This window comes from Musa acuminata, chromosome BXJ1-2 (genome assembly GCF_036884655.1).
Source record: "Musa acuminata AAA Group cultivar baxijiao chromosome BXJ1-2, Cavendish_Baxijiao_AAA, whole genome shotgun sequence".
In the NCBI taxonomy this organism is placed as follows: Eukaryota; Viridiplantae; Streptophyta; class Magnoliopsida; order Zingiberales; family Musaceae; genus Musa; species Musa acuminata.
The window spans coordinates 28,043,390-28,068,499 of NC_088328.1; the positions used below are offsets into that span (position 1 = coordinate 28,043,390).

The following is a 25,110-nucleotide window of genomic DNA, read 5'->3' on the forward strand; positions in this document are numbered from 1 at the left end:
TGTGGGATGTTGAAGATATTATAAGTAAACCATAGTAGCACATTCATAACACAGAAAATAGCCCGAGAGAAATAGAAAATTGATATAAGAAAAAAGTAAAGCATCTTCATCAATTTGGTGACTTCTTTTTATCCCAACAGGGGCTAAGGTTTAAACATATTAATGTCAAATCTCACTATGGAAGCTGCAATTTTACTTCCAGTAAATATGTAGAGAGACTAATCTAAGGGATGTACGGTAACTTCTATAGGTTGAGCTCTTCCATACTGAATAATCAACTATCTCGAATAAGATTGATTGGCTCGCTCAGAACAAACTTGGGAAGTTCATATTTTGCACCTGAGAGACAATTTGATGTATCAGTTTTAGCACTCTAGAAGAAAGAAAAATGTGAAGAATACATACTACCAACCTCTCTCATCATAACAGGTTGTCATGTCAGCACTCGTAACAACAATTCCTGCACTGTCAACTATTGTTTGTGCAAATTTTAGATCACTTTCTGCTGCAGCTCGAAGGGCATCCCAAATCTCTATCATTGCACAAAAATAGTGACAACATTAGTAATTTCTAATTGGTAAGGACCTATGACATTTCAATGCAGAATGAAAGAGAGATGGTTTTTGAAAACTTTAAGTCAAGGTCCAAATCAAAGATACTTCCCTGATAGACAAGAACATATGTTTGCATATTTGATGCATTGGAAATTGAGAAATGAAAATCAGAAGAGCATAGAGTAGCTTGATATTTCAAAAGACAGGATTGTGCTAAATATAACCTTAACAATAGAAAATAAAATCATTTTCTAATATTCATTTACATTTACAAGGACCATCCACAAGTGTGATGGAATTATAAAGTAAACGGGAAAAATATTCCATCTTGTCTCCTGGAATGTTTTTATGGATTCATTTTATAAAACATTGATTATCTTTTGAAAAGAAATTCATGAAACAATAATCGTCTATTCTAGACACTAACATGGAAGAACACCTAATATAAGATCTTAAAGCAAGGAAGATAAAATAGGCACCTTTTTCACCGCCGTAATAAGGGGCAGTGTCCCAAAACTCTTCACGCATTTTTTTAAGCTGTGCTTCTGTCAATGGCTGTGCATGCGTCCAGGCCTCTGGCTTTTTGAGTTTCTTATTTATCTCTGCAAGAATTAAAGTACACAATATTCATCCAAAGAATACAATAAGAAAAAAAAAGATTTGATATTATCTGAAACAACTTTCGGTGTATTGGCCAAAGAGGATATTAATATTTGGTACATAGTGAAATCCGCTTATAACAAAAGGATGTAAATGGTCACCCAAAGCAATGAACCCAAGTTATCTGTCCTAATATCTCTGTCAAGTATAACCATTGAAATGTTTCAATTATAAGAAATTATGGAGACAAAAACCAATTATTTGTGAGATAATATCTAATTCAGGATAAGTAACACAATTTATCAGTGTGAAGAAAAAGAATCTCAAAGCCTGAGCAATTAAAAAAATGTGACCATGGTCAAAATTCCTTTGGGATCAAGACTTGGAGAAGCAATAATACATCAATCAACATATGCAAGGAGAAGATTTAGAAATCTGCAGATCAACCAAGAAAAAACAATTACATGCAGTCATGTACTCCAATAAATCTCATTGTCAACAGGCCGTGACAGCAGACAGTGATTTTCTCTCCCTCTGCTCTCTGTTTTCAGAGTAGTATTGGATAATCAGAGTAATTTTGTTTACAAAGCAAAGATCTTAACATAAGTGTTCATGTGGAATAACAAATGACGATGCCTAAAAATATATATCACGAGGAATGTTCATGGTAATACAGATGTTAAATTTTACAGAAAAACTGCTCCTCCAGGAAAATGTCCAATAATTGACATAATCACATCAAGTGTCTCAAAGCGAGGGTTGTTAATAGCCAATTCTCAGAGAACTAACATGCGTCACCTGGAGTGACGCATCTAAGGACCTGATTAACACAGGGATAATCTCATTGTTTACTAGCTGCATTGTTGATTTCATCCTCATGCAATACTCGCCACTGCTGCTTTGTGAATATGGAGGAACTATTAGTATGTTTCCCAGTGAGAATAAACGGAGCCGTGCGATCCATGGAGAACCGCCTCCAACATCCACTGATGGGCCTTCCATCAAAACCCCATCTTTTCTAATCTCCTTGACAGTAAGTCGAGGGTTTAACATCAAAGCAATCAAAACAACAACGCGAGACTTAAATGGATGAAAAGTGTATATATTGAATGGATGCTACACATGACGAGAATGCCCCACCAAAGCGTACGATCGAATGACCAACGAGGAGAAGCAGCGCATGATATTGCCACTCAATCGAGCAATCGCGATGAAACAAATTAGGGCCTCGACAGAGCACTACGCTCTGTAGGTGAAATTGAGAATGCGGCTAATGCCACTTCTCTCCTCCAGTGGTTGCAAGAGCGAGATGGAAATCACTTCAGCCACCAACACCTCCTCTTTGCTTGCCAGAGCGAGGACAATCCAATTGCAACCGGTGGCAGCCACCTACCGATCCACCGAGACTCACACCGACGGCAATCGGTATTGATCGGAAGGAGATCCCGGACTATATCGCGGGCAAGAAAGAATACAATAGAAGGGATGCCTAAAACAGCGACCATAAACGTCTCATACGGGGTGGAGGAGATCAAACCTTGGGCTTTCTTCCGCGAGGAACCGCCGCACCCCATCGATTCGATATCGCTCGGCGCCTTCGACTCCTCCTACCCTTCCGATCGCAGCCGCGCCGCAGAATCCTACGAGGTCGTTCCGTTCAGGGGGACGAGAAGTATATAAGCGGTAGAGGCCTTAAGTAGTCGTACTCGTATACGCTTCTCACGCTCACCTACCTCCTTGCGATTGACGCCAAATGCTTCTCCTACTCGAAGACGGCACGCACGCGCGCATACCTTCCTGTGATTGGAACCAATTATGGAATCACGGGTGGGTCCAGCGTATTCCTCAAATAGGAATAGGACTCGTTGGCCTGTTGGGTAGACGTAGTATTTATTCTTGCTCGAGCGTAATGCGCCACGATTAGCTTAAATGACGGCGATGATGATGATTTGATTTAATTCTGTTTCAGATATGGGATATTTAATCGAGCAGATACACTTGGATTTATACTCTCATAATGTGATATTTTGGTCATAATGATTGTCGTTTGTCTAAGTAATTTTGATTAGCGTCAATTATGATCATCAATTCAGGATGATAAAGTTGATCGAGTTCATATTTTAAAATCACATATAGAAGATTAATCAGTCTCTCCAAATGTTTTGGCATCGATAGTAAGTCTATCCTGTGCTCATGCAGTCTTATTTGGATGTAAGATTATTTGATGGATGCATTGCATGCAAGGATATATTTCATAGTTAGAATGTATCAAACATTTTGGATTTTTTATTTAGGATAGATGCATAATGCATAAGGGAGATGTTTCACTCGATTAAAATGCATCAATACTTTGATGCTTAGATCATGGATGAGTGCATTGCATATCGAGAAATATATGGTTAACTCATCTGCATCAAATTTCCAAGTGAATCTTCACTCGATCAAATTTGATATGATAAGTTTTACCTGACATATATGGTTTGAAGGAGACAACTTTGAAACGAACCTAAAAGAAACACTATCTTTCCTAACTTTCCCCCTAATCGAATTTGATGGCTTCAAATCCTCGACGAGTTCAACGTACTGTTCTAAGAATTTAATTCTCGTTCATGATCTAAGGAAGGTAGAATCTGATGGTTGGTATTTTTCCACCAATGATGACAGGAAGAATAGATTAGTGGTTGAAGAGACTAATGCTTTGTTGACTTTGTTGTTTTAGGATGAGGGTTCAGTTCTTTCATGTACAGGACATGACAATTAGCTTACCTACAGCTCACATCAATCTTCTTTTCATCATTGAAAGCTCGCCCCCAAAAAATGTGGAAAGTCTGCATAAGCCATTGGATCCTTCTTCGTCGTCATGCTCAAGTCAAACAGTGCTGAGAAGACGCTTTTAGGTACAACGTACAGCCATGGCATGAAATCATTGTTGCCACCTCGAATGCTTTGGGTTATGCATGTATGCACGCAACTGTGATCAACAATGTCATATCATATATAAAATGGCACCAAGAAGACACAAATGGTTGATCGTATTATCTTACGCGTGCACACACACACACTTCTTCTCATCCCTCTTCTGCATGCGTGTGCTCAATCACATCGAGTCAATCCAATGCAAGGAAAACTATGCTTGTCCTACAAAACCTATGAATGGAATGTCCTCGAATCTGTCCCACAAGAAAGAAGAAGAAGAAGAAGAAGAAGAAGAAGAAGAATCTGATGAAGCAGCTAATGGCCGACGCCGGGGCTGGGGACGGAGTCCAGCATGGGTTTGACGACGTTATGGTTTGCTCCATGGCGGCTTCTGATTGGGGAAGATGGCGGCGAGCTTCTTCTGGGGAGAACGTGGTGCAGTGGATCGGCTTTGGAGGGTCGAACCGTGTCCATCCCCATGTGGAGCACTAGTCTGGCCTGCAGGACCGGTGCGAGGAGGAAGAAGACGAGGAGGAGAGGTAATGTACGCTCCTTGCAGTACGAGGCCATGGGGGGTGGGGGGAAGGGAGTCGATGTGCTTTAGGAAGCTTTAAGAAGCAATTGGGTGGCGTTATATTGACGAAGATGGTGCGTTCTAGTCGCCCTTTCCGCTTGCCGAGGGAGAAAGGGTGACACGATGAAGACAAATAGCGTGGAGAGATTGCCTATTAGCGTCGCACATTTATAGCATTTTTCTATTATTATCATATTCATATATCACTTTTTTTTTAACCTCCTATGATATTGGATACAGTGAAAAAAAAATATATATCTCATTTTCGTAATTTTCTAATAATAATTATTTTCTTATACCTATAATACCCCCATAATTTTTTTCAATTCAGTTATAATATTTTTAATGATCTCAAAAAATATTATAATATAATATAAAATGATAGATAATTAATTATCAAGTATTTCAGATATTTAATAAAAAAATATAATTATAAAATTATAAAAATAAAATGTATTTTTTTCTTTCGATGTTCATAATTTACATCCGAATGAGTCGAATGATTTATCACTGAATCTATTATCGTTTAAATATTTATCACTTTCTTCTTTATGTCGAACGGTAATGATTCGTTCCATTGAATTATAAACTTAAAATTACATATATATATATATAATTAAATAAAACACTTTATTATCATACAATAACGGAGAGTAGGTGGCAAAGAGACAAGTGGTGGTTCTTCCTTCCAAGTAAGACCATGTTGAGGTCCCTCATGCTACTAACCACATAGATTTGAGCCCTGGTTGCATGCGCACGGCTGGTGGGGTTGATCGAGCCCCTGATTCAAGGAGGGAAGTGTTCCTTGGAGCTAATACCGACGTCTCCTCCTCCCCTCCATCCATCCATCCATCCACTTCTCTCTGCAGTTTCCACTTACCCATCAATCAATCAGCAAATTGATGTGAAAGGGGAGACTCTTCTCCCAAGTCGTCGTCTAATTCATGATTTCTTACTTCAGATTGTCAATCTGATCCGAGCACGCATCAAGAAACCCACATGGCCTAACCCTCCTCCACTTCCTCTCGTCAATATCATCATCGTCAACAGTTAGCTTGCCTACCAACCCCAATCAATTCTGATGCATCACGAGGTGATGTGATTTCAAGCGGCTGTATGTATAAACAGCATCCAAAGTGTGCACGATGCCTGACTACCACTCAACCTCAGCTCATAATGTCTCGTTCTCAGCAACGCATGACAAAGCTAGCTAGGGTTTTGGCTTGCAATGGGTGGGAGGAGGATGACGACTCCCCTCGTGCACCTTCTGTCCTGACTCAGGTCCATCCGAGACAACATAATCCAAGTTTAAGTGGAGTACTCCATTACACGTCTGCATGCTTGTAATGCTGCAATGAGATGTCTCTGCGTGGCGTCTGCTAAGTTTAAGGATCGAGTAGATTCAACAAGTGTTCTTGCGTCGGGGATGGTGGTGACAGCCGTTGCTCCGGTCACGTTTCCTTCGTCTCTATCCTCCGGCCTTCAGGCTTTCGAGGCACAACTGCTGACCAATAGTATCTGTGGATCCTACTGGGCCAGACGACTCTAGGATTCCGACGAGCCGATCCACCCCAACCGAAGACGAAACCGGGTGAGCGACAAGGCCTCGAGGTTCGGGAAAGCCCTCCGGTTTGACCACGGCTCTCGCGGCGCCTTCCCTTTCCTCTGCAAAAGTACCACTGTGTGCTCTTGTCCTCTCCTGCGCATCGTAGACCGGAACGAGCGATGACCTGATGTTGCTCAGCTCCTCTTTTCAGAGATCTATGATGGCGAAATGCTACGACCGATGCCTCCTCTTTCCCGTCCTGCCCTCTTCTCCGTCCTGCCTTCCCAGCTTCCTATTAACCGCGCAAGATGATGTGATCAACCACGAGCTAATGAGATGGTCCCACATGCGGGTCCTCAGTCGGGTGTCCAATGATATAGCAGGTGGGATACGAGGGTGGGAACAGTAATGGCCGGCGTCCATACTCTCGAGCAAGCAAGCATAGGACTCCGTGGTGTGTTCGTAATTAAGGAGGAAGGGAGGCGTGGATATTAGCAGCGCCTGCAATTTACTGCGTCCCGAGGAAGGAGAACTGGGAGTCGGACTTCTCCTCGTCCTCCAGTGTCTTCCTTCGCCTTGCTTCCGCATCTCGACCCCGCCTTCGGATCCCGGCTTCCTCCTCTTTTATCTGATCTCTTGTTCGTTGGAGGTCGGGATCGGCGAGATCAGGCGATCGATCGTCCGCTGTGTTGCGCCGGGGGCGGATCGATCGAAGCGTTGGAGTTTGGATCGTGGGAGTGGAGAAGAGTAGGGATGACGTCCCGGTCGAGGATGCCGACGTGGAGGGAGAGGGAGAACAACCGCCGGAGGGAGCGGCGGCGGCGGGCGATCGCGGCCAAGATCTACGCGGGCCTGCGGATGTACGGCAACTACCGGCTTCCGAAGCATTGCGACAACAATGAGGTCCTCAAGGCCCTCTGCGACGAGGCCGGATGGATCGTCGAGCCCGACGGCACCACCTACCGCAAGGTCCGACCCCCTCCCCCACTTCCCAGATCTTCTGCTTTCTTCCCTTCTTATTTGTGACTCTTAGTCAGCTAATTTAGCAATCGAAAGGGGTGCACGTTTGAAGGGCGTGGGTTTTAGTCCCTGTCGTTCTCGCTGTTCCGACTAAAGATGGGGATTGTGGATGCGCCGGCTTGGCTTCCGACGGGGCAGGCTAGCGCTCCGGCCCCGTGGCCTCTGGTGGCTAAATGTGACCTGAAGCATCGATTGGGATTACCATGACATCCAAATCTTGCTCTTTCCGTTTTAATCTCTAAGAATCTAATACCCAAAAACGAAAAATTTAGATCTGTACCATCGAAAAAGGGCTATTTACTACATATGAACCGCTGATAAAAGCATAATGTAATTTCATCTTTTCCAGAGACATAATGCAAACTGAGAATTTTTCTTTCAAGGACTATATACACGCACACACTCACAGGCATCATTAACTGTGATAGTTTGATTGTTGCACTCAAATTCAACAATATTGGGATAGTTTGATTGTTAGTTTAGTGTGACCAATCTCCCAAGAAATCCTTTGGACAGCACTTACCAATACTTGGACCATATTGAGATATCTTTGCTAGTTCCGCACTTGATCCTTCTGGTCATGCCGCATCACATTAACAAATTTTACACAGTTTTGAAGACTAAAGTTGTTAGTACCACAGAGAGTGATATTGTTCATAAATTGTGATAATTTAGTACTGAGCTGTTGTTCCTTGAGCCAGATCCAGCAACTCAATGGTCATTGGTGAAAACAATTTTAACTTGTCATGATGCAGAGTGTTCCTGTCATGTAAGAGTATTTGGTGCATTCCAGAATCTTGGGAAAGAATAATCCTTGATCCATTTTTCCCCTTCCCTTGGGCACCAGAAGGTTGGAACACTAACTGGAGGGGATTCTAGCCCAATTCGAGTACGATTTTAGCATCCAGGTCATATTTAATAAACATGATATTTTGTTCTGGATAACGCATGTATTGGTAAAATCATTTTTCCAATATGCAGAAACCGCCTTTTGAGAATTTAAAAAAGAAAAAAAAAGTATGATTTTGCTCTGTATCTTATCAACAAATTTAGATCACACAAAACCAATGGAAGAAAGATAGTTTTTCAGTGCCAGAAAAGGGAGAAAGGAAACTTACCAGTGTTTGTCTTGGGCTCATAAAAAAACTATCTCGTCACCTACTAGTCATCCTGTTGTTGTTTGTCAATCTATTTATTACATATAATTTTTATTGGAACTCCATTATGTTTGTCTCTCTTGCATTTAGTTGTTTATGCCCGTTGTTTTGGAGAGTGTGCTTCAGAATCTATTAAGTATAATATTATTTGCAGTCTGTAACCACTTAATGAGTTTTAGCTCAGTGATAAATTCTCACAACCTAGAACAAAAGAACTTTTGTGAATTATGGTTCATTTAATTTATCTGGAATCATTTTAGGAGTTCCTAAATCATTAGTCATGGCAATGTATTTCGTAAAATGTGGAGCCTCTCTCATAATGGAGGTCTTATAGATGTGTGCATGTCTTAGCGTCTTTGACATTAACAGCTATGTTCAGTTCATATCCAATATTTATCTGTCTCTTCTCATGGAAGAGTTCAATCTCTAAATGTGGACTTCACATTTTTTGTTGCAGGGGTGTAAGCCTCCAGCAGACCATATGGATGTAGTCGGAGGTTCTACTTCACCTAGCCCATACTCCTCCAACCAGCCAAGCCCATGTGCATCTTACAACCCCAGCCCTGCCTCATCATCCTATGCAAGCCCTGCATCTTCGTCCTACATTGCAACTGCTAACAATTCTATCAATGGTGCTGATGCAAACTCCCTCATCCCTTGGTTAAAGAATCTTTCATCAGCTTCCTCCAGTGGTCCATCCAAGATTCTACACCAACATCCTTTCTACATGCATGGTGGTTCCATCAGTGCTCCTGTAACCCCTCCCCTGAGTTCCCCAACTGCTAGTACACCACAAATCAAGTCTGACTGGGATGATCCAAATTCACGACTGCCATTGGTCAATACCAGCTACACGTTCCTGCCAAATTCGACGCCACCAAGTCCTGGCCGGCAAATCATTCCGGATCCTGCTTGGATTGCAGGATTGCAGATTGACACAGGGCCTCCTTCATCACCCACCTTCAGCCTTGTTTCATCAAACCCACAAGGTTTTTCAGGTGGGGGGTCTTCAAGAATGTGGACACCAGGACAGAGTGGGACCAGCTCCCCTGTCATGCCTGGTATGCCATGCTGTGTTGATATTCAGATGTCCGATGGCATTTCTGATGAGTTTGCATTCGGGAGCAGCAGTAATGGTGGTCACCTACAAGCAGTATTGGTGAAACCTTGGGAGGGGGAGAGAATCCATGAAGAATGTGGATCAGATGACCTGGAGCTTACACTTGGGAGCTCAAGGACCAGAGCTGATGCCTGATTGATGTGAAGAGAGTAAATACACTGGAGAATTTTAGTTTTGCGTTATTCTTCATGTGCTGTTGTTTCAATAGATATATAGAGAGGATACCGGAGATCATCTAATGCTTTCTGTTAAATAGCCTCCATCGGTCCATCCCACATTCAGGTAATTGACATAGTTTATTTATGGTGGAAGTACTTGAAAACAAAGCTTATGCCCATTGGCAAAATTGCTACTTGACAGATATTTGTACGGGAGAGAAAAAGTATGTGATCTACTGTAATCTTCTTTAAGTATTGTCTTTAAGCTGTCAAAGTAACATTCTAGTTAATTCACTTTTACTATGGTGGTTGTTGTGTCATTTGTACAAGCCTGTGAGCATCTGTAGTTATTCTCTTTCCATATGTGATCCAAACCTGTCCTACCTTTTCTAATGGGAGATGGAATTGTGAAACTGCCACAAGTTACATTGATGTTGTTATTTCTCCTTTTAATTCAAATTGTGTGTTTTGTTAATTAAGAAAGTTGATCTTGTTAGCTATGTTTTGTTAATAATCATAGGATTTAAGTCATATCTGTTTGCATACAAGAGTTGATATATATGATCCAAGAAACCAGTGGATATATGCTTTGCCAGTATAAGTGTCCAAGTCAAATTTTGCAGCAGGTGCAGGCATGGAGTCAAAGTATCAGGCAGAAGGGTTGTTGAGCTACTGAAAACCTACTTTTTGACATGGCAAAGACACCATCAGCTTGTGAAGGTGGAAATAACCAGGAAACCAGCTCTCCCTACTGTGCCAACCCTTTCAGCATCCAATCCACATCTTGGAGTAGTTTCAGGTCTGAGCATCTTAGTGTCTTTTTTTTTTACTCAGTGAAGGCCATGAAATCTATTAAGGTATGATTTTTCTTGTATTGTGATTAAATTTGTATGAGTCTAATTTCTCTTGCATGCTCTCAGTTAACCCTGGAGACTTTGTATAAACTTTTAGAAGATACAGCAAGAGAAACATAAAGGCTTTTTGACATGTACATCTATCTTGTGAAGCAATCTAAACTGGTAGTAATCAGTATTACTAGGTGAGTTTCACCTTTTCTTTTTGAATCCCCTGTTGAACTGGACTATGTGAAGTTTGCTTGCATGTATGTAGGGTTCCATTTCTCTGTTCCTTTTCATGGTACAAATAAGTGAGTTATCTTTTTATGTTGGACACCAGATTAGGTAATCAAGTTGCTCTAGTTTTGTTCACAAGATATTGAACAGTGTGACTTCCTTAAATATGTCACTTTCATAAAATTCATCATCATATGAAGCAAATTGATTCTTATTTATATCTTGATATCAAACAGATCTCTCCATATAGTAATCTTAATGTGGCTCATTTCTCTGATTTTGTAATCACTTGACTTACAATACATGATAGATAAATAGCAATGTGAACTCACTAAATACTGCTCTTATTATGCAATCCAATCACTAAATAGATTATGGATCGAAATCATGAAAAAGGAAAAACTTGAACATTAGAGATACAAATTCAGAAGACTAATTAATTATGCAGGACACAGAGAAGGAAAAAAAAAGAGAATAGTTTTTATTTGGAAAAATAAAAAAGAAATATTTCCTGATTTCATTCCATGAAGTGATGACATGCATCATTCATGGGACTTAAAAGAATAAGGCCAGCCCACGGCCCACCACGTGACCGTCCTGCCCTATATAAACCTCTCGGGTCACGTAACCAAAGGTTTCGATCCCACGCGTCTCCGAGGATCAAAGAAAACGCCGTGGTCGTTGGAGGTGAGTGCTGTTCGCCTCTCTCTATCTCTCTTCCTCTCTCTCGTCCAACTGCTTTTGATTCTTCGTTTCGTTCTCCGTTCTGTTCGCAATTCTAGGGTTTGTGCTCCGACTTGACAGACGAGTTAGGGCTTCTGGGTTCCGACACCATTCTTTGCGGATTCTCGTCTTCTGTTACGTTAGTTGGATTACGAGAAGTTGGTGAGTTTGCCATCTGGTCATATTTTTCTATCCTTCGTCTTTTCTTGGTTCTTTTAGAGATTTCTAGGGTTCGTTCCTAATTTGTCCGCGGAAATTACGGCCTCGGTTTATGTGACTAGTGTTCCTCTTTTGTTTGGCTTGTGGATCTTCGTTTCCTGTGTAACTAGTTAGCATCTGCGAGAGTTGTCGGTCTTTGTGATTCTTTTGATCCTGATTAATTCGACGTTGTTGCGCGCCTAAGATTTCGGAATTTGGTTCTGACGCCGTGAGCGCTTGTTCTCTCGAGTTCCAAATTAGTGTTTCCGCTTTCATCGATTTGGTGATTCCAATTAGGGTATGTGGATCGACTTTGTTTGGGCTTTCTACCATTAAAGTGGTTTATAAGAACAAGTTGTTTATCGTTATTATTATTTTCTGGTGAATCTTACTTTACATTTGTTGACTGAAGGAGAATGTTGCCTTTGTTTCGAAAATCTTACATTTTGTTGTAATCTAGATACATCGTATGTTAGACTATCATCTTCAAGAAACGACATTAGTATAATGGTAGTTGTCGTATATGGCAGCTATAGCTACATTCTCTGCATACCTTAAGAGTAAGTCTCCCAGGTAACGCGCTGGAGGAAGAAAAGCCAAGCTTGTGATATGAAGACCTAAGATTTGTGGGCTTTAAAAATAAGGCTTTAGGTGTATTCATAAGTCTCTGCGTATTCAAGATCTAACACTCATTATGCCCTACTTTGCTATCCTCAATCCATGCCATGTGGTTAATGTCATGTGCATTTCTTTATACTTTGTTGTTTTATCATGAGCTTACCGATGTAGCTAGTTTCCTTTATTAGCCCACTTTCATTCATGATTTGCACACCCATGATCATGTCATACACTGCATCTGCATACTAAGTTATCATTTGCGAACTCTTCTTTTCAGGTTTGGCTGTGTGATTAGTTAGCTCATGATTTTTACATATTTTGAATTTTGAAGATTAAATTGTGGCATTTTTATGTGTTTTTTTTTTTTTTTTTTCATTTTTTCACTTAGTTGCATGAGCAGAGATGAACGTAGAGGACGAAAAATTTTACAGATAAATAAGCTTTTTTTTGTCCTTTGATAACTGGTACTTTGGTTCCATCTCCTGGAAACTCAATCCACTAAACAAGAAAAGGCATTGGCACACAAGAAACTTTTAAATTTAAGTGTTTGTTGTTTATTAATTCCTATTCATCGAGCTCTTTTAAGCCTTACCTGTAATACAACATAGTGTTTGGTATTTTTATTCTATGGGTACATTTGAGGGGCATTTTTTGTTGTCTTTCTCCACATTGTACATCATATAGTGTTTTTCTTTACCTGAACTATTTGTGCTTCTTCCTGATCTCTCTCTTATGCTAGAAAGGAACATTTAAATTGGCTGAATTCTTGCAGTTACTGAAGTAGAAAAATAACATCGAACATTACTTTCATGGGGAAGAGGAAGTCGAGAACCAAGCCAGCTCCTAATAAACGAATGGACAAGCTTGATGCTGTCTTCTGCTGCCCATTCTGCAATCATGGAAGTAGCGTAGAGTGTCGCATGTAAGTATCTGCCCTTTTGGCAGAGATCACAATGTTAAGTCGCTTGTTTTGTCGTATGCAAGTGTACTATTGCGTGAAGTGGATCTGCATAAAACTATTGATCTTCATATTTTTAGGCAGAATGTAGATTATCATCTTTCATTCACGTCTTTTTTGTGCAGTGACATGAAGAACTTGATTTGTGAAGCCTCATGCAGGATTTGTCTAGAAAGCTTTAGCACTACTGCCACTGGTATGACTGTTAACAGATCATAAATTTGTAAATATGTTCATCATACAGACTTTATTATTCACCATATTTAGCACCATATTTTTTATTTTACCCATGAGTAATCTTTAATAAATGCTAATTAGCATTTGCTTTCAGAAATTGTTAATTTGGCTTTATGCATTAGGAAATTTTCGTAGATAACTTAAGCAATATGGAATTTGTGAACTATGCATCATGTAGGTGCTTGTTTTTTGCAGATGAGATGTGTGTATTAATATCATTAATTAAGGAAACTTGGGTCTATAAATCATAAAGTTATAAGCATTGCTTTTTTTGAATGTTATATGTATTTTCAGGAAATGATGCCAAAACAAGGAAAACCAAGACTTTGTGAGGAATGATAAGTTTTTTAGATAAACCAAATCTAACTTAGTCTGCTTTGAATAGCTTGTTGATTATCCATTAACTTAAACCCTCAGACACAAAGTTAATCAGTTGTCTAGGGAGCATAGATCAACTCCTTAATCTGGTTTGAAGAAGGCATGAGCAAAATTAGTCTAGATAATATGAGCAAGAGCATATTACTAGGAAATGTTAATTTACATATTTCTGGGACATACTGAACTAAGGCATTTGTTGTCAGTGCTCAAGAGCATGCATCTATAGTTACAAGGACTAAGGATGTTCTATTCAATTAAGTTACCTTAGTTGGTATTCTTGTACTAAGAACTCAAATTCTGGGTGTATGTAACCCATAGATACAACTTGTTATGAGATTCATTACTTAAAAAGAGCTGGGAGCAGCCTTGAAGGTTGTTGGAGCCCTTACAGACTAGATGGAGGGGAAGGGCATAACAGTATATGTGATGGATGGGGTAGAATGTCTACAACAATAACAACGACAACAAAACTATAAGTCTCAACTATTTGGGGTCGGTTACATGTATCTTTTGTCATCATTAAGATATATAAAAAATAAATCAGTTAAGATCTATGTTTATGAGATCTAATATAGTTTTAGATTGATTGTCAATAACCTAATGCAACCTTTCACCTTTTTCATATGGGCAAGGGACTGACATTGGTGATGTTATGGAATAGAATGTCTAAGAAAAAAAAGCTGTTCTTCCTCTTAGGAGCAAAATATAGACTTGTGCTTGCTAATGCGGCAAATTGTGAGGGCAGGTAGTTAGACATTTGTACGTTGTTTATCTAATTAGCAGGAAATAATTGAAGCAGACCCCAAGATTGTTGTTTTTGTCAAGATCCATTCAGTGGGTTTGATAATTGAGATGTTCTTTTTTGGCATATTCCTTATACCTCTCCCATAAAGAACAAGTGGAAGTTTGCGTCATGTGATGTAAAATTTATTATGAATCTCTTGTTGTAGATAATAAGATACACCTCCATGTCAGCTTTATATGAGATACCGAACTAATTGTTGTAAATAATGTCTCAAGAGCATCATCTACTCATGGGATCCTAGCATTTACTGCAATGCACCATTTTGCAGTTGTTATTGTTTTAGGATTATTGCTATTAGAATAATAAACATGCTCATTTGACCCCTCTTTTTTTTTTTTTCTGTTTGCAGCACTGACTGAGCCTATTGACATGTAAGTCATTCCTCATGATGTATACCTTGGAACTCGCTAAGACATTGAGTTAGAAATTCACAAGAACCATGATTGCCTTGCAGATATAGCGAATGGATTGATGAGTGTGAAAGGGTTAATCTTGAAGACGATGGGGCTTGAGCATCTGGCTGGTGGTGCTTCAAGCCGAGTGGATAGACGATGTAATGGTTTGGCGATCTTATAGGGTGAAATATGCGCATCATCCTTTACGTTGTAGGGTAGTAATGATTTGTTTTCTTGGAGCAGTACGCTGTAGTGGTATTCATAACTCCTTGCTTGCCTGCCTAGCTGGTGATCGTATATAACTGCTCCGTGTAGTTGCCCAGTAGAAAATGACGGTCTCTGTCGAAGTGTTAGGAGCACCTTCGGTCGTTGGAAAACAACGAGGCAGGTGACGGTGACGAAGGTGTGCATCGTTCACCAAGAATCGTCGCATGCAGCGCATCTCACGGAAGTCTTATGTGCTATTATCGTCAAAATGCTAACGCTATCTTAAGATAACATTAGTAATTGAGCATTTGCAATATACCAGTCTCAATAAGTGAAAGAGTGATACGTCAGATATACTGTAACCATGTGATGACATGTGACCAATGGGCAGATGGTCTAACAGGCCACTCATTAAAAAAAAAACATGGGGATCACACGTGGTTGATAGTTGATGATTGGATTATTAGATGTGTACTCACCATTGGGTGATATGTGGTTGAACTATCAATCGTCCAAACTTGTGATTTCGAACTATCATCTATAAAAATATCTTCATGTATACTCCTATAAATACGACTTCACTTCAATATTAGTTGATCAATCCATTGATTCGACTAATTCGATCGATCGGACTAGTTCGATCAGACCATACACAAAAACTAACCCTTGATTTAGTTTTACAAATTTGATGTTTTTAGTAACTTAGAACGACTGACTTGGAATATATCTCGATTGAATTAAAATCATTATCCAACTCGGACAACTAGAAAATGCACAGACAGAGATCAAATGTGATTTGAAAAAAAAAAAAAAATCAAATGCCAAAATGCATCCGATAGAATCCATGCAATACTCGGAGGGGATCCTGACCCTTTCTACCGACTGCGGCCTTTGAAAGTCGAGCATTTGCCGCCACTTCCACGGCCTTCGCTCTCCTCGCGCTTTCTTCTCAAGCCGGCTTCGGACGACAGGCGCGCTAGGGCTTTTTTTTTTTCTCTCCCGACAAGATTCCGGTGTTTCTGATATTCTCGCTCTTGTGGATCCGTACACGGCAAGCTCGACTCCCCTCAATGCCTTCAACTCGGAGAAGTATTGCCCTGAGCCACCCCTCTTTCGATTTGGTTAAGCGCAACATTAGATCGAGCTGCTATACCTTTCCCCAGTTGCAGAAAGCTCACCTTTTATTTTTCATTTTTTTGGTGGTTGTTCTGTAATCTGGATAAGATCCGAGCATAGAGGAGTAAATTCCGGCTTTGTTCTGAGTTCGGCTTGCAACTTCAACTGTGCTCGAGTTTTGATTGGGTCAGAAATGTTTCGTTCAATTGGTACGATTCTGTTTCTGCATCAGGAGTAAAATGTCTACATTTCATCCAGTGGAATTCTGAAATTTAATTCTTGTCAATCAGGGATTTTTCAGAAGAGCCGTGCGATCGATTCGAACAACTAAAAGTTGTCCAAGAGTGATCTGAGAATCTAAGTGAGTACACATTGTGTCATTGCAATTTTTTTTTTACTGAAAAGAAAAAGCTTTTATATATTCTGCTTTTGTTTTTAACTGGATGATTGAAGCCTGATGATCCGGGCTCATCTTGTTTTTCCTAGGCTTAGAAAGCCCTTAAATGTTTTGGTTTTTAACTGACATTCTGCTTTTGTTTGAATGTTCTATGCTTTAGCTAAATTTTGCTAGTCCATAATCAGGCTAGAAAAATAACTAATTTCCACAGACATAATGGGAAAACCTTCGCAGGTCAAATTTCTGCCTTACCTGTGGCTGGTGGTAGATATTGTACATCTTCTAATCCATGCATCTAGAAGTGAAATGAGGTGCAATGCTTGTTGGCGAGAATTGGAAGGGCAAGCTGTATCAACCACCTGTGGCCATCTCTTCTGTATCCAAATGATGTTGTAAATAAGCTTTTTCCTAGTACATAAAGAATGATTTATGATTCAGCAAATGTTATTCTTAACTATAGATGAAGGCTCTGAAGACGCAAACAAGATAATCAGCAATAATGTTGTAAATAAGCTTTTTCCTAGTATGTAAAGAATAATTTATGATTCAGCAAATGTTATTCTTAACTATAGACAAAGGCACTGAAGACGCAAACAAGATAATCAGCAATGATGCCGCCTGTCCTGTATGTGATCAAGTGCTCTCCAAAAGGTATTTACTTATTCTCAAGGCCAGGTTTTGGTTTGGTGATTATGTCAATTTTCTTCTGGCTGCTTTAAAAGTATTTCTTAGGGTTTTCCCATTTCAGCGCTCAATATATTTTTCAATTCCCTGTGAATGCTGGTGTGCTTTTTCTTTTCTAGTTGCCAACTTCTACTATCAGAGAATACAATGATATTATCCTTTTCCTTCTGATACTTATTCTTCCTTTTATTCCTTGTGGGTCAGCCTTATGAGACAAGTGGATATAAATCCTGGCGATGAATGGATAAATGTAAGCATTACTAGATTGATTGTACTGTGCAAGTTGTGTTTTTCTTTCACAACTTTCTCTCATGATGGTTTTTGCAGATGGTAATGGCTGGAGTTTCTCCACAAGTACGTATCCTATATGCAGACATTATTTTGTAGTAGCCTAAAACCGAATTTGTTCTGGAAGTTCTGTGTGCTACTCTGAAGAACTAAAGCTCATCCAATTGTATAAAATGTCTTAAGCCTGTTCTGGATGTAAATAATTTTTATTTCAAAAATGAAGGGGACTTCGATGAAAATGCAAGCAAAATTTATAGAAACATTTAATAAATAGCAATGGTCTTCTGTACTCCTTGATCATATATCAGTTATGAAGAGTGCATATAGGAGTGTAATGTTTTACAATGGACAAAAGGAACTAGAGATGCAGTACAAAATGAACAAGATTATTGGTCAGTGTCGTCAGAAATGTGAGGCCCTGCATGAAAAGTTCACTGAGAAACTAGAGCAAGTTCATACTGCATACCAAAAGATGGCCAAAAAGTGCCAGATGATGGAAAAAGAGATTGAAAGCTTATCAAAAGATAAGCAAGAACTACAAGAAAAATACGCTGAAAAATCTAGGTTATTCTTCTGGAATCTTACGAAGTCAATCTCTTAGTTTTTTGTGGATGTGTTTGTAGATATGTTAATACTTTATCTGAAAACCAGGCAGAAAAGAAAACTTGATGAGATGTATGACAAGTTGAGGAGTGAGTATGAGTCAGTGAAGCGTTCATCAGTCCAACCAGCAAACTTCTTTTCTAGAGCTGAGCCAGACTTATTTTCAAGCATGGCTAACATGATGGATGGTAGAGCTACCGTTGGACAAGGTAATTCCTATGTTGCACTTCATCTGAAGCAGAATTTCTAATGCAATTTGCATTCATATAAATGTCAAGAAAATCTTTCTTTTCTAAATTGCCATTTTGAGTTTCAAAAATGGTATGCTAAACAGTTTCATCCAATTATTTAGGATCAAGCTGCGAACCAAGTGACCTTTTCTTTTTAGCTCTCCCAAAAAGAGACTAGATGATTTATATGTTGCAGATCGATCGGTTTTCACTCCTGAAACTCCAGGTCAGAGAGAGGAAATATGGCCCTCAACCAGACAGAAGAACTCCAGCTCCAGTGCCTTTGATCTTTCAGGAGGCTCACCAGCAAAAACAGCACCAGGTCCTGTGGATACTGGAACTAGAAGGCAGACAGGGTCTCTCTTTGGAGCTGGTGTGAGGAATCCTACAGCAACTCTTCGGAATCTCATAATCTCACCCATGAAGAGACCCCAATTATCACGCAACCACCCTCATATATTCACGTAAAGCTCACTCTCCTTGACGTATCTTGGGTTGTTGGGATGATATTTGAGTAAATAAATGCCACATGTTGCATGAAGTAAAACTATAACTCATGAGACTGACCTGTTTTAGTAGGCATGTTTTCTGTTAACTTTATCCTTGTTAAGCCTGTTAGATGAGAAATTGGTTATTTCTTTGATCATCAAATAAAAGAACTTAATATGATCTATTAAGATAATGTTGCAGGCTGTAGAACGAGAGAAGCAGTTGGGTTGGCCTGTACAGATATTGCTGTGAGTTCTCGTTTTATGCTCTTTAAAATTCTTAAAATTTTCTTTCTGAATTAGGTTTAATTGAGATGTCATGGAAAGATAAGCAATTGGAAATTGTGAAGAAGTTTTGAGCAAATAAATGCAGGACAGTGCATAAACTAGACAAAATACAAAGTTTCATAGATGTAATGTTCTTACATCAATCAGATCTCAAGGGACCATATTATATAATCAGATTTAGATTCTTGCTGTACAATGAACAAAAACATCATTTTCATGTCTGTTATTGAAGATGATTGTTCCATGCCACTAAATTAAGTAATTAGCTACCTGTGAAATTTGGATGATATTGAGGATTGCATATAGTGATAAAATTTTGAGGAACTAAATGTAAGAGAGTAAGTAAGCTAGGTCTACTCAAAGTACAGATACATATATCGCCACATAGATTAGATCATTCAGCTTCAAATGACCAGGAATAATTTGTTCTCGAATGAATGCACAAAGTAAGGCTTACAGTTAAATCATGCTTACAACTTGGACTGTCTTCTTGGGGTATAGTGCTCTGCCATCTCTTGGATTTCAGCTGTATGACATTTATGCTCAATGCGACTTCCTCCTGTCTGTATCTTCACAAATAGTTTTCGCTGATCTTTGGTAATTGATCTTCCTTCATGAATTACCTGTTTAGCTTGCTGCTTAACATTTTGGGTTATTCATTGACTATAGCAGGAGACACTCATTAAACATACCAATGTTCCTTGATGAGATAAAATATTTTCTTTCAGGTTGCATTGCTTCTTTTTTTTTCGCTGGTTTTGACCCATGAATTCATCCAACACCTCAACTATACTACTAGCACCTCCGTATACTCGAGACTAGTCCAGTACAAAACGCCTAATGGAAGAAGCTTTAACAATTGATTATTTGATCTATCTATGATGTAATTTTTCAAGCTTAGTTGATCTGACTGAAGTATTGAATTGTATCATTTGCATTTCTCATATTGTCTCTGCAGATTATCTCCGTCGGAATGTCTACATCCTGGGCCAGAAATGGAGGTTTGAACATATTAAAATTTGGTGAATTCAAGAAAATTTTCGTAGTTCGATCAAACAAGTTAACTGAGTTGTTTTTTTTCTTTTATGGGCACAATTGTACTATAATGCATAACAAGAAATTGCCACATCACAGAATGAGATGGAATATTGGGTAAAAGAATATTCCTCCCCGTGTCATCTCTTGGATACGTGGTAAAACATTATCCTATCAAGTAGAAGGATGTCTGTTCTTGGCTTGCAAATTGCTTTTTTTGTAGTCCATATAATTCTGATATCCAGCTTGTTTATCCTAAATGTTATGTTTTCTGTCTACTCTCCAAAACCATACCATTTAGGTGGTGTCCAGGTACTATGCAGGTAACTCAAATCTATTAAGAGTTCATTGTAGCAGAACTCCCCAATAAGCATCTAATACAGGTTTGTTGGTTGGTTCTCGTGTTGCTGCAGCAACTCCTCGTTTGATTTTGATGAGATGGTAAATTACATGTACCATAAGAACACAGTAAATTGCACAGATTTATTTGCATGGGTCCTGCAACATAAAAAAGAAGATGAAAGAGCATGGGAAGAAGTGGGCTAATTATCTCTTTACTATTCAGGTTCTTACATTTAAAAATTTTATATTAAAATTCTAATTTTTATATTTAAAAAATATATTTTAAAATCTCTATGATTATGAAAGTGAAATATATAATTTCATTTACTCTAACACTATCGGTTTTATTGATGGTAGCATGAAAACGATGGCTAAAAGATAATCTCAATATTTCAATTACGTTTTTTATGGTGACGAACAATTACGTTATTGGAGGGCCACAGGTGATTGTTATGGATGAAAAGGGAGAGCGACAGCAAGAGGTGAGACAAAGGGAGAGGAGAATGAGGATAACGTAGATGTCGACTCTTTGTATTTACGTTGGTGCTGTTGTGCAATTGTGTTAATGTTGATATAGATGGAGATACAGAGCGTCGCTCAACATTTGTATCGGTGTCGACATAGATATAGATGCAAATTGGTGTTGCTTTGCATCTGCGTAGGCACCAATAATGATACGGGGAAGAGTGGTGCTGCTTTGTGTCTGCATCAGTGCTGATGTAGATGTTGAGTTGCTCTACATTTGTGTTGGTGTCGATGTAGTTGTCGAGCGATATCAATGTAGATGTAGAGCGTGCTACCCATGACCCCCAATGGTGTCATTGTCTGTTATCATCAAAAACATAACTACGACGTTAAAATTATATTTTTTGTCTATTATTTTTATATTTTTATCGGTAAACTGACGATGTGAGGATAAATGAAGTTAGATGTTTTACTTATATAATTATAGAGATTTTAATATAAATTTCTTAAACCTAAGATCTCAAATACTAAGGATGCCGGGGGAAAATAATAAGAAGAGAAGCACACTTCTGGCTATCGATGTGCCGGAGACCTGATGTGCAACATAACACCCGTTCTCCACCCCTCCAAACTCCATCTCCCACCACCACCCCCAGGCCATCGAGCTGCCAAGAACCAGCTCCATCTTCCATCTCCACCGTCCTCTCGTCGTCGTCCGATCGAAACCGAGCTCGCTTCTCCCGTCCATCGGTCGCGTTGAGCAGCTTGGAGTCCCCAGCCATGTTGACCAGGAAAGCCAGCATCTGCCTCCATCTCCTGCACTCTCCTCCACATCCTCTCCACTCTCTCCTCGACCCTCCGCTGCTCCTGGATCGGCCTCACCAACTCCGCCGTCACCCTCTCCTCAACCTCCTCCTCCTTCCCACAGCCGCTGTTCCTCCGCACCATCTGCACTAACGGATGCGTCTGTCCTCTCAGGAACGAGGCGTGCGCGAACTGCCACCGACCCAGATCCACCTTCCGAAACCCCTGCATTCAACAACACATAGGCCAAGCGAGTACACACTCCTCCTCCTCATGATACGGCGCGTAAGGCTATACTGACATAAGTGTTGAGCTGCCGGACGAAGCTGGAGAAGTTGCTGTGCCTGAAGTTCTCGGGAGGAGGCTCCGCGAGAAGGCGAAGGGGTCGACGACCGCGAAGCTTGCCGTCGCGGCCCCAGGCGATCACGGCGTCGGTGGAGGCGCGTATTCCACGATGCAGTAAGTCTTCAAAACGAAGGGGGCGACCGCTGGCCCCCTCCTCCTCCTCCATGGCGGTGACGCTGCTGGTGCTGGCCGCCATTGCGACGGCCGCTGTCTTTCATGTTGATGCCGAAGGTAGCGGTAGCTGTCACTTGCATGGGGACAGTGCGGTGGCTGCAAGGTGTGATCGACGAGGAGTCGACAGAGACGCGGCGAAGGTGAGGTGGGAGGTAGGTGGTGGCTTTGCAGTAGTCGCGCGACCGGGAGACAAAAGCGAGGCGGGAGGTACCGGAACGTCGGGGGACGCTTGACCCTCTCTGCTTACTCTGTTGCGACCTTCCACCCTCTCATAAAATGGCTAAAGAGAGTAAAAAATGTATATGAGTTTTTTTCTTTCTAAAAATAAGTAAATGAATTAAAAAGCTATTTAATAACAAAATATTAGTTGATGAGGATAGTAATTATGATAAGATTCGGCTGACATCAGCCGACGTCTCACGCCTCGATCGACGCGACTGCACTCGGTCAACCGAACCGGAACACCGGTTGAGGTGCACTAACGCCTACCCAGGCTCGGTTCTTCACGCCACGCCAACGCCCATGTCAAACGCTATCAGCCTGCCTCCTGCAGACGGGCACATCAAACAACAGTAAGCTTCCCTATAAATATCCTCTCGTTCATCAGAGAGAAGGGGGAGGGGGACAAAGACACTAAAAATACTTCTTCTCCTGAAACCCCCTCCACAATCATCTAACTTGATCGTCGGAGGGGTCGGGCCGAGCACCCCGACCCGACTTTTGTGCAGGTGCGAAGCCGAAGGTCCCCGCCGGACGCGTAGGCGAGGAGTTCCTGCCCGGAGGAAACGGCCACACCGTCCCAATCGGACGTCGCACAAGACCGACCCCGCAGGCTCGAGGAACGCCCCAGGGAGATCCCCGTCGTCCGAACCCGAACCGAGCCGCGTCGGCCCCGAGGCCACGGCTCAAAGTTGTTTCCCACAACAGATTGGGGCTTGAAGGAGGGCCCGGAATGTCGGGTGATCACCCGAGCGGCTCAGATGAGCCCACGGCTGAGAGGTCACACCCGACCGAAGCCTCGGGGGAACATCCTCCGCACGGAGACCATCATGACGAACACCCCGCCACGACCTCTGAACGATATTGGCGAATATTCAACGACTCGGGCTTGTCGTCGCCCGACGGCGCCCCAGCCGACTCAACGCCCGTGTCACCCGAGGCCTTTCAGGACCTCGCCCATCAAGTCCGAGCTCTAATGGAAATGGTGCAAACCATTATCCCGCTCGTTTCTCATCCGATGCACCCACCTGCGATCGAACCACTACGACAACGCAAGGTGCCCGTTCGGGCCCACACGACACTTCCGGAGCCCCCGCTTCACCTCGGGTCCATCCGGCCCCACTCGAGGATCCAATAATGGCAAACCCGAGTGGCCGCTCGGAACCCGAGGCACTCTCTTCGGACTCCCTGCGGGCCCAGTTGCGCTTCGTCAGCCAGCGACTCGATGAGGTGCAGAAAGAGGTTCGCAGGTCCAAGGGAGAGCTCGGGGAGGACGCACACTAAGGGTCTCCCTTCACGCCCGTGATACGGGATCTGACAGTCCCCCTGGACTTCCAGCTCCCCTCTCTAGACGCTTACGATGGCTCCGCCGACTCGACGGACCATGTAGCTACTTTTCGCACCCAAATGGTGCTATACGGAACCTCTGATGCCCTGATGTGCATAGCGTTTCCCACCACTCTGAGAGGGTCGGCCCACGCGTGGTATGACGGCTCGAAGACCGGGACTATCACTTCCTTCAACCAGCTCGCCAATGACTTTGAGCTCCACTTCGTAGCCTATGCACGACCAAAGCCTTCCGCGGCACTGCTCCTCAGACTCAAACAAAGGGAGGACGAGCCCCTCTCACATTTTGTGGATAGCTTTGCCACGCAAATTCGGGGTTTGCCGGACACTCACCCCTCTCTATTAGTGCAGGCGTTTATGATAGGCCTGCGACCTTCCAAATTCCTCTAGTCCCTCGCGAAGCGACCTCTCACCACGGTGCCAGAGATGCTCTAGCGGGCTAACCGGTACATCGCGGCGGAGGCCTAGGCGGCCGTGAAGAGAAGGGACGACTTCCGGCAATGGGCTCCATAAGAGAGGTCAAGCACCCGCGGTAGCTACCTGATGTAGTCCTCATGAAAAGAAATCGAGGCCCTGCCTCAGTTCCTTCCGAGCGAAGGTTCAGTACCTATTTGACTGCCTCCCGGTTCGTGGTTAGCTTCAACCTAACCCCCTTCTGTATCTACATGGCTTGGCTCGACCCGTATCTCTCGGCCGAAGACTGCCAAGTCCACCTCAGGGCGGCCTGCCCGCTTGAGTCGTGTCCCTCGGCCATAAATTGCCGAGCCCCCCTCAGGGCAGCCTCTCGGCCCGAGCCACGTCCCTCGGCCATAGACTGCCCGAGACCATGCCTGCGCGACCTGTTCGCCTGCATCGTGCTCCTTGGTTGCGTGATGCCTGAGACCACACCTGCGCGGCCTGCGTCGTGCTCCTCGGCCGCATGATGCCCGAGACCACACCTGCGTGGTCTGCGTCGTGCTCCTCGGCCCCATGCTCCCCGAGACACACCTGCGCGGCTAGCCCGCCTACGTCGTGCTCCTCGGCTCCATGCTCCCCGAGACACACCTGC

The 25,110-nt window shown here is 41.9% G+C and overlaps 5 protein-coding genes across 7 annotated transcripts; 3 read left to right on the plus strand and 2 right to left on the minus strand.

Annotated features, from left to right (window-relative positions):
• Positions 1 to 85: 85 nt before the first annotated feature.
• On the minus strand, positions 86 to 2,823 carry LOC135613070 (uncharacterized). The gene is made up of 4 exons (XM_065110028.1): positions 2,692 to 2,823; positions 1,034 to 1,156; positions 413 to 532; positions 86 to 339 (listed from the first exon to the last, which is right to left on the minus strand). Exons 1-4 carry the CDS (start codon positions 2,726 to 2,728, stop codon positions 275 to 277), a joined length of 345 nt encoding a protein of 114 aa, XP_064966100.1. The 5' UTR covers positions 2,729 to 2,823; the 3' UTR covers positions 86 to 274.
• A 3,822-nt stretch (positions 2,824 to 6,645) lies between these two features.
• On the plus strand, positions 6,646 to 10,071 carry LOC135607260 (protein BZR1 homolog 2-like). The gene is made up of 2 exons (XM_065098941.1): positions 6,646 to 7,159; positions 8,825 to 10,071. Exons 1-2 carry the CDS (start codon positions 6,944 to 6,946, stop codon positions 9,620 to 9,622), a joined length of 1,014 nt encoding a protein of 337 aa, XP_064955013.1. The 5' UTR covers positions 6,646 to 6,943; the 3' UTR covers positions 9,623 to 10,071.
• Positions 10,072 to 10,576: 505 nt separating this feature from the next.
• On the plus strand, positions 10,577 to 15,308 carry LOC135607266 (transcription elongation factor 1 homolog). 3 transcript variants are annotated; one of them, XM_065098952.1, is made up of 6 exons: positions 11,329 to 11,405; positions 11,501 to 11,603; positions 13,030 to 13,179; positions 13,341 to 13,411; positions 14,985 to 15,006; positions 15,090 to 15,308. In XM_065098952.1, the coding sequence occupies exons 3-6, from the start codon at positions 13,067 to 13,069 to the stop codon at positions 15,145 to 15,147; spliced, it is 264 nt and encodes an 87-aa protein (XP_064955024.1). In that variant the 5' UTR covers positions 11,329 to 11,405; positions 11,501 to 11,603; positions 13,030 to 13,066; the 3' UTR covers positions 15,148 to 15,308. The 3 variants fall into 3 exon arrangements, with proteins under 3 accessions (XP_064955036.1, XP_064955030.1, XP_064955024.1); XM_065098964.1 differs by lacking the exons at positions 11,329 to 11,405; positions 11,501 to 11,603 and adding an exon at positions 10,577 to 10,684; XM_065098958.1 differs by lacking the exon at positions 11,501 to 11,603 and having other exon boundaries at positions 11,289 to 11,405.
• Positions 15,309 to 16,185: 877 nt separating this feature from the next.
• Positions 16,186 to 19,186, plus strand: LOC103975452 (E3 ubiquitin-protein ligase CCNB1IP1 homolog). Its single transcript, XM_065110037.1, has 10 exons — positions 16,186 to 16,326; positions 16,462 to 16,562; positions 16,644 to 16,714; positions 16,985 to 17,126; positions 17,329 to 17,401; positions 17,639 to 17,684; positions 17,762 to 17,792; positions 18,031 to 18,286; positions 18,374 to 18,534; positions 18,752 to 19,186. The coding sequence occupies exons 4-10, from the start codon at positions 17,057 to 17,059 to the stop codon at positions 19,021 to 19,023; spliced, it is 909 nt and encodes a 302-aa protein (XP_064966109.1). The 5' UTR covers positions 16,186 to 16,326; positions 16,462 to 16,562; positions 16,644 to 16,714; positions 16,985 to 17,056; the 3' UTR covers positions 19,024 to 19,186.
• Positions 19,187 to 21,746: 2,560 nt separating this feature from the next.
• Positions 21,747 to 22,518, minus strand: LOC135612015 (heat stress transcription factor C-2a-like). The gene is made up of 2 exons (XM_065107737.1): positions 22,279 to 22,518; positions 21,747 to 22,202 (listed from the first exon to the last, which is right to left on the minus strand). The coding sequence occupies exons 1-2, from the start codon at positions 22,516 to 22,518 to the stop codon at positions 21,747 to 21,749; spliced, it is 696 nt and encodes a 231-aa protein (XP_064963809.1).
• Between the last annotated feature and the right edge of the window lie 2,592 nt (positions 22,519 to 25,110).